The 8,683-nt window shown below is 34.3% G+C and overlaps 1 protein-coding gene across 3 annotated transcripts; it reads right to left on the minus strand.

Moving 5' to 3' along the window:
- Window positions 1-1,191: 1,191 nt before the first annotated feature.
- Window positions 1,192-6,310, minus strand: LOC311432851 (uncharacterized protein). 3 transcript variants are annotated; one of them, XM_084511386.1, is made up of 3 exons: window positions 5,946-6,310; window positions 4,373-4,502; window positions 1,192-2,063 (listed from the first exon to the last, which is right to left on the minus strand). In XM_084511386.1, exons 1-3 carry the CDS (start codon window positions 6,199-6,201, stop codon window positions 2,024-2,026), a joined length of 426 nt encoding a protein of 141 aa, XP_084367512.1. In that variant the 5' UTR covers window positions 6,202-6,310; the 3' UTR covers window positions 1,192-2,023. The 3 variants fall into 3 exon arrangements, with proteins under 3 accessions (XP_084367512.1, XP_084367513.1, XP_084367514.1); XM_084511387.1 differs by having other exon boundaries at window positions 1,193-2,063; window positions 5,982-6,310; XM_084511388.1 differs by having other exon boundaries at window positions 1,193-2,063; window positions 6,019-6,309.
- Between the last annotated feature and the right edge of the window lie 2,373 nt (window positions 6,311-8,683).

Here is an 8,683-nt window from a genome sequence, read left to right on the forward strand (position 1 = left end):
TTCTCTTCTTTAGGCTGAACAGCCCCAGCTCTCTCAGCCTTTCTTCATGGGAGAAATAAAATTTTATTTTCTTTCTCCTTCTCTGTTATTGAATATTTCAGGAACATAACCTTATTTTCTCCTAGTGTTGGTGAGAATTTGTCAACAACATTGAACACATTTTAATAATTTATTTTAAAAACTTTTTCCTTCCTTCCTTCCTTCCTTCCTTCCTTCCTTCCTTCCTTCCTTCCTTCCTTCCTTCCTTCCTTCCTTCCTTCCTTCCTTCCTTCCTTCCTTCCTTCCTTCCTTCCTTCCTTCTTTCCTTGCGTCCGTCCGTCCGTCCATCCTTCCGTCCTTCTATTTCCATACTTCTGAATTTAAAGCATTGTGAAAGTAAGAACTCTGCCAGCTGGTAATTCAAACTGCAGGTTCTCCTGAACCAATGGGATTTACTCAGACCTGTACCTGGTGTCTTTGCAGCTTGGAATCTTTTGGCACAATTTGTATTCAGAATGCCCAAAGAGGTTATGGAGGCAAATGAATCTGGCAGTGAAGGCTGCCAGCTTCCAATTTTTAGCTGTGACTTATTGACTGTGGCTGCATCATCCAGACTTTTGGATAGTACTATTAAATCTTCCCCAAGGAACGTAGCAGCACAGTAACCACAATGTCTTTTGGGGAGGCACACCCACCCACCCACCATTCCATCTATATAAGACAAGGCTGTCTTGTGTTTGAGTCATTGCATTGATTTACAACCTAAGGCTTTTTATTTTATTTTATTTTATTTTATTTTATTTTATTTTATTTTATTTTATTTTATTTTATTTTATTTTATTTTATTTTATTTTATTTTATTTTATTTTATTAAATAAATAAATAAATAAGAATAGTGAAGCTAGATTCTCTACAGAGGGCTAGTCTAAATGTAGAAGTAACTTTCATATTCTGAGTAGTTATTTATGATGCTTAGTTTTTTTTTTTTTTTGTTTGTTTGTTTGCTTGTTTGTTTGTTTCCATTGTCTCTATAAGGACAGTACAACAAAATAAATGAGGAGGCTAACTTCTGAATTTAATTAGTATAAGCAGTAAGTGACATAACTTACTACTGAGTGTGAGAATAATACACCATTTTCCCTCCATATTGTTAGTTTAAAAAAATTCCTTTTTTGGCAACAAATCCCATGGGATAAATCTTCTTCCCTGAACGCATGAGAGAAACATACAACAAACATTGAAGAACAATAAACAAATTATGTATGTCTCACACTGCTATTTTAATACTTACAAAAGTTACTCTTTAACAAATAAAAATAAGTAGAAATTGACATATAGTTATTTTTATAAAATTTATTTTTAGCTGTTATAGTGTCTAAATGCATTTTGCTTTTATGCTTTGACTGTTTGTGAATGATGGACTTCTGAATATTTTGGGGTTCAATATAGACCTCATGCATGCATTTGAGCTTGGAATTTGATTTCAGTAAAAGGAATTTAAACCAACACTGCTTTTCACATTCAGCTACTTTGACTGATTCACTTTAATTTCATTGGTATTTATTAAACTGAAACTATTACAAAACATTCTGTATCATCATTCAGTAAGGACATGGAAAACTGAGAATAAATTAAAATATGTAGCATTGGCATGTGTGGCATTGTGTGTTTTGAGCTTTTGTTCTTTTGAGAACCAGAACTATTTGTTGTGAAATTCATCTTTAGTGAATACCTGTAATTAACATCATGAATCAGAGAGATTCTTTTTTTTTTTTTTTTTTTTTTTTTTAATTTCTACTATTCTGTACATTTTTATAAGTAATTTACAGTATCTTTAAAGATGGGGTAAGAAAATACAAGATGATAGCACAGAAGCTCATGAAAGGGAGTTACTTGGATTTATGGTGGAGGCCAGTCCTGATATTTTCCATTTCTTTGTCCTGACCTGGCAAAGGTAGTAGCTGCTGTTTTACCTCTGGTTGACTTGAAGGCACACAGGTCGTTATATCAGAAAGGTTGTTATATCAGGAAGTCCACAATGTGTTTACTTCATATTTGCTTTAATTTTCAGTGATTTAGGATGTCTGTAGTCAAGAAAAAAAAATAAAATTACTATTACATAAAATTACTATTATAAACTTGGGACAAGAAGTTAAAAAGAAAACTTGCTACAAATAATTTTAATGAGTTTATGTGCTGATTCAGTGGTGAAAACACGTTATTTTTTTGTAGACACTTAGGCTTCCAACTCAAGGACGAAGTGAGTACACAAAAGCAATTTGATAGCAATTTGGTCAAACAAAAACTTCATGAACAGACTCCCCAAGACATGACAACTGAAAAGAATCATGAATTGATTATATCACAGTTTCACATCAATGGCTAACTAAACCCCACTACACCACTCTCTCATACTCCCTCCTCAAGGGATGAGGGGAAGAGAATTAGATGAAAAAAAAAAAAAAAAAAAAACAGCAGAAAAAAAGGTTCACAGTTTGAGTTAAGGATAATTTCATAAAGAGGAAAAAAAGAAAAAAAAAGAGTGGAAACAAACAAAACAAAACAAAACAAACAATGAAAACAAAATAAAACAAACCAAACCAAAAAAAAAAAAAAAAAAGAAAAAAAAAAAAAAAAGGCTCCATGGAAGCAAAAAGACATAAAAAAAATTATCCTCCAGTTCCCATCAACAAGTGAAATTTGTCCACGTATTTGTCCATGTCCACATCCACTGAGGCTGGGCCTCAGTATGCATTGGTTGTTCTGTTGGACAGATGTTTTCATAACAAGAGTAAATGGCAATGTTCCCTCCCCACATCTTGCCTACCCCCATCCTACTGTCTTTTGCACACTTTGGAGACAGTCTTGATGCTCTGTCAACATTGCTCAGCAATAGACAAAGCATTGGTGTGATATCAGCTGTTCTAGCTACAAGTGCGGAGCATACTATATGGGCTGCTATAGTGAAAGTTAACCACATAACCAGACCCAGTACCTTATGTATATGTAATTTTCACAAGTGAAGGAAATATACCGAAAAAGAGCTAATCCTTACCCAAGGCAGACTGTTGCTCAAAAACATTATTTTTCTTAAAAAAAGAATAACATTGGCATATATAATTCCTGGTATAATCTGACACATACATGAGCATTGCACTCTTTCTGAGACAAAGTTTTTGTTTTTGTCTGTTCATTTTATTATTTATTTTATTTTATTTTATTTTATTTTATTTTATTTTATTTTATTTATTTTATTTTATTTTATTTTATTTTATTTTTTATGGTAAACTATTAATGGTAAACTTGGTAAAATTACAAGGATAAAGGGAAATATTACATTGTCTCAATATACATTTTTTTTCTGAAATCTAAATATTACCAACAATGAAATCCATCACTTCAAAATTCTATATAATAAAAACTATTTGAAAGAAAATTGAGAGGAAATATTTTTCAAAATATGTTAGTTGAAAAGATGTTATATAATCCTTGAGGTTTTTTTTTTTTTTTTTTTTAATTTTTTCCTAACTATAGGAAATGCAAACAGGAGAGGTTTATATTTCTTCCCAAGGTGCTCTGGCCTTTTTTAAATCTAATTTTATTTTTACATGGATTTGTATTTTTTGTTTATGATTTTTTGTTTGCTTGTTTTCCAAAACTTCTAGAAAATTTCCCTGTAGAACAACAAGGAAAGTAGTTAACATTAAACTAATAAATAAACAACAACAACAAAAAAAGACAAAATCATAAAATACAAAATATTGGTATGCATTCACTTAGTGAACCATTAGTAGGTGAGTATAGCATTGGAAATAAGAAATTAAAAAAATAAAATTCTGAGTGCAAGTGTGTACTTATTTAATGAATCTTCAGTCTGGCCTACAATAAAATAAACAAACAAGGAGAAAATAGAAGTGTCCTTCTTTTAGTGTCCTTCTTTTAGGACACTCTTCAGTTAGGTGAATAAATGTAGTTAGAAGAAGCAATTGTGCAATATGTCTACCATTTTAATTTAGGATCAGGCATCTACAACACTTGAAAATGCATTTGATGCACATTTTATTAAAGCCAAAAAATACAGGCTTAATAATGTATGCACTTGTGTACATATGTGAAGAAGAGGAAACATATATAAAGATCAATTTTGGACAAGCACTTTTTGTAGCAAGTTAAGAAAGTGTTATACTTTAGCAGCCCTCTTGAATCGATACAGTGAACTTGAGTTCCTTATCAATTCACTTGATAAAATGATACAGGTTCTTTCTCTCTCTCTCCTGTAATACAGTAGAGCATTAAAAAAAGCAGTATAAGTACATTTACAGCCTTCTTAGTGCTGCCCACAGGGTGCTATAAATGCACAAACTGAATATAATTGAAGAACATATTAACTTACCTTCTGTTATACAGGAAGAACATAAGCAAGCTGTTAATGGGCACAGTGTTGAAACTCTTAACTTGGGGGATGAGAATTAGCTTGCAGTAGTAATTTGGTAAGCACCTGGGAAAATTGCAAGCTTCATTTCCTGCAACGTGGAATATGATTAAAAACAGAATATATTATTATCAGGGGTACCATTAAAAAATGTGTAGACAGCATTCTATGATGTTTAAACGGAAATTGGAAGTTGTATTCAAACGTTGAAGATGCTGCATGTTAATTATTGTCTACCACATTGCATTGAAAGTGCAATTCAATTATTTGCTTTGTCAAGCAATATTTTGATTAACTTGAACTTTAATTTTGTACATCTGGTGTTTTTCACACTGTGATAAAAACAGTATTGAGGTATGCTGCTCTGCCAACAGTATCTTGAAACAACAGAAAGAACATATGCAAAGCAACAGTAAGCCATATTAAATACTAGAAATACAACTTTATTTTTTTTTTCTTTTTAGAGGGAGGAGCAGGGTTTTTTTGTTTTGTTTTGTTTGTTTGTTTTTTTCTCTTGAAGGGCAACATGCAGTAAAAGCATGGATTTTAGTGAATATTCATAGATAAGGAGCCTGAAATTATATTTGTCTCTTGGAATTACTTATGTATTGTCTTTAATTGGTATGATCACATTAGTATAATTACTGTACTAATTTATGATAAAACTTTACGTTTTATAGAACAGTACAAAATACTTTTGAAGATCTTGTCCAATAGGAAATCAGTATGCTAGTCTCAAGACAAAATGACTGTAAGCTTTTTTGTGTTGTCATGTCCTGTTTCTCAGTTCCATAGAAAACAAGGTCTTTAAATTCAAATATGGTTATTAATCCTGTAAGAGACCAAGAAGAATAAAATTCAAAATATTCTACTGTATGCATAATTTTCTTGGATGCTCCTATTCATGGTTCCAGTAGAGTGGATTGTGACTGGTCATTTCATAGTTTACTATGTTTGTTTGTTTGTTTGTTTGTTTTTGTTTTAATGTTGGGAGACTCGTGCAGGAGCTACAATGCAGGTAGAGACAGGTGGCAATGTTACTGTCGTGGTAACGTCAGTAATGTCTGCTCGAGTGGGCAGCCGAGCTCCACCACAGCCGCTCTCTCACTCCCCCTCCTCAAAAAGGAATGGGGAGAAAATATGTGAAAAGGGCTCAAGGATTGAGATAAGGACGAGAAAATCACGCAAAAATTATTGTAACGGGCAAAACAGACTCGGCATAAGGAGATAGTAAGATTTATTGCCTACAACTAACAAGCGAGAGAAGTGAGAAAACAAAGGAAAAAAAAAAAACAAAAGCACCTTCCCCCCATCCACCCTCTTCCACCTCCTCCCCCCGAGCGGCGCAGGGGAATGGGGGAATGGGGGTTATGGTCAGTCTACAGCACTTCTTCTCTGCCGCTCCTTCTCGGTCACTCTCGTCCCCTGTGCTGTGGGGTCCCACCCAAGGGATGCAGTCCTTGATGAACTGATCCGGCGTGGGCTTCCCACAGGCAGCAGCTCTTTCAGAACTGCTCCAGATATGGGTCCGTACCACGGGGTCCATCTGTCAGGAGAAAACTGCTCCAACCTGGCTCCCCTACGGGCAGCAGCTCCTGCCGGGTCACCTGCTCCTGCGTGGTCTCCTCTCCACAGGCTACAGGTCCGGCCCGGAATCTGCTCCGGCAGGGGTCTTCCATAGGCGGCAGCCTCCGTCGGTGCAGGGCCACCTGCTCCACCGTGGTCTCCTCCACGGGCTGCAGCGTGGAACCCTGCTCCACCGTGGTACTCCATGGGCTGCAGGGGGACATCCTGCTTCACCATGGTCCTCACCACAGGCCGCAGAGGACTTCTGCTCCGGCGCCTGGAGCACCTCTCCCCCTCCTTCTACACTGACCTTGGCACTTGCAGGCTGTTTCCCACTCCTGGCTGCTGTGTGGCGCAGCGTTTTTTCCCTGTCTTAAATATGCTCTCACAGAGGCGCAAACAACATCGCTTATTGGCTCAGATCTGGAAAACAATGGGGCCCTTCCCAAACATGGGGCAGCTTCTAGATCTTTCTCACAGAAACCACCCCTATGGCTCCCTGCTACCAAAACATTGCCACGTAAACCCACTACAGTTACAGATAGTACTGGCTTCCCTAAAAGAACTAGCAGCTGCACAGAAGAATATACATTGCATTAATCTACCCAAAGATAGCTTTCTGCTACAGAACATGTTTCCTCAGACCTGGAAAAAGATTTATTTATGACTAATCCCATATTGCTTTTAAGTCTTCTACTGCAGCTACTCCCCTCTCTGTTCCTAAAGATTCAGTTAGCTCTTTCTTTCCCATTAAATAAAGGATTTTTATAAAGCATTCATAGAGAAACTGTTTAATTAGCTGAAAGCTAGTGTCAGGTGGTATGCAAACAGATCTTTTGTTACTAGCTCAAAAACCTCAAATATTCAGTTGTGTAGAAGAGAGTTGGAAACAGATGACATTTAGAGGAAGTGGTAAACTAATAAAAGCTAAAGACATGTAAATGGATGTTTTGCCTTTTCCTGAAGTGTTTGCTGTAGATAGTTTCACAACTGCTAATTCAAAATATCAGCAAGAAAAACAAATTGCATAGAAGTTTTATAAATAAATGATTGTTTTTTCGTCCTTCAATTATTATTATTTTTTTCCTTCCTTGTAATATGGCACAGAACAAGAGCAGCTACTTTATCTCAAGAATGTCTTATCTGCAAGATGTGAAAGTGACTTTAAAGTATTCAGCAAAATAACATGTTTAAGAGATTGGGAGATGGTAGGAGAAAACCTTGATTAAATTTACTTTGCTTAACATCTTTTTTGGCATCATGAGCAAGTCATGTATTACTTCCCTGGCCTTATTTTCTTTGCTATAGTACAGTGATATGAGGACAGACAAGTTAAATAGCATTAGGGAGATGGTATGGTAATGAGTAGAATTGAGTTAAAATATTCTGGAAGTTTTTTCAGACAAAAATATGTTTGCTGATATATTTAACATAAAAAATAAAAGACACATTTTTGAGGAAAGGGGTGAAAAAGTAAAACTGTTGTTATATAAATATAAAAGGAGATGCACTAAATATTTCAATTCTATTGATTATTTCAATTTTGTATATACAGAAGTGGATGAAAAGAAGGGTAGGGATTCAATTGTAAAGAGACCACCAGAGTGGAACTCAAGAAAACAGAATGTTTCTTATATCTTTCATGTTTAATTTTTACATTAGCAAATTTACAGAATAGAAGTACATTTGCTCCTGTTTCATAAATGTTAAATGCTATCATAAGCTTATTTTAAAAAGAATCACAGATGTACACAGTAAAAATTGAGAAATTGTGTTGTTTTTTATTTTAGTTGGCTTGTTTTACATATAGTAACAGTAAATCTGGGGGATGCTATTTCTGTCATCAGATTTTGAGCAGTGAGAGTTGATATGGGTACCTTGAATATGTAAAGATACTAGACATCATTATAATATATTTGTGAATCTTAGAGTAAGGAATAACAAGGTCTGTTTTTTTTTTTTTTTTTTTTTTTTTTTTTTAATTATTTATTTATTTTTATTTAAAAATAAAATTACTGGAAAACATTAAGCTTTATCTTTCCAGGGTTTTCAAATTTTTTATGTCAAAGGCAAAATTGTTCCATAGTCATTTTTAGGCTCAGAATGCTCTTACACATCAGGATGATCAAAATTTCAGTGAAACAGAATTTTTTGCCAGTGACTTTTGAGTGAGCAAAAAGATGGTAGTGTCTGTGTTGTGGGAAAGCTATTAATCTGCTCAATAATTTTGTGAGATTGAACATTTTTCTTTTACCTTAATGGTTGGCAATATCATATTCTTGCCTCCATAGTGGAGTTTTCCTTAATTTCTGAGGATGCTTGAAATTATCAAGGTTTACTGAGCATGAAACTGGTTAACACAGTATTTTGTAACACTGAATACCCTTCTTCCGAGCTTGTTCTGCAACAAAGATTTTAAATTTATTCTTTGACAAAATTTTGTTAATCTAAGTGTTCTTCCAAATATTCATTACTACTAATAATAGTGTTACTAGCAATATTATTTATTCATATGTTTATGAAGAGAACTTACTGAATTTCAAGCATAGCTTGTATTCTTTCATCATTATTGTGAAAAACATTTGTTTATGAATGTATCCTGAATATATGAAAATAAATTATTGGCTTGATCCAAAAAGTCACATGTGGATAAATTATACTAGTTAAAATATTTATTTGAAGTGGGTTTTCAGGATTATTTTTCTC

The sequence above is a fragment of the Aythya ferina genome, assembly GCF_964211825.1.
Source record: "Aythya ferina genome assembly, chromosome: 2".
Classification (NCBI taxonomy): Eukaryota; Metazoa; Chordata; class Aves; order Anseriformes; family Anatidae; genus Aythya; species Aythya ferina.

What these genes read in the sequence shown, in the direction of transcription:
- LOC311432851 (XM_084511386.1), bottom strand. Translation starts at nt 6,201, where the DNA reads ATGTCCCCCTGCAGCCCATGGAGTACCACGGTGGAGCAGGGTTCCACG. An exon ending in CCTGACAGATGGACCCCGTG is followed by an intron (nt 4,503 to 5,945) that starts GTACGGACCCAT and finishes TCCACGTTGCAG; the next exon opens with GAAATGAAGCTTGCAATTTT. An exon ending in TTCTTCCTGTATAACAGAAG is followed by an intron (nt 2,064 to 4,372) that starts GTAAGTTAATAT and finishes TCTTGACTACAG; the next exon opens with ACATCCTAAATCACTGAAAA.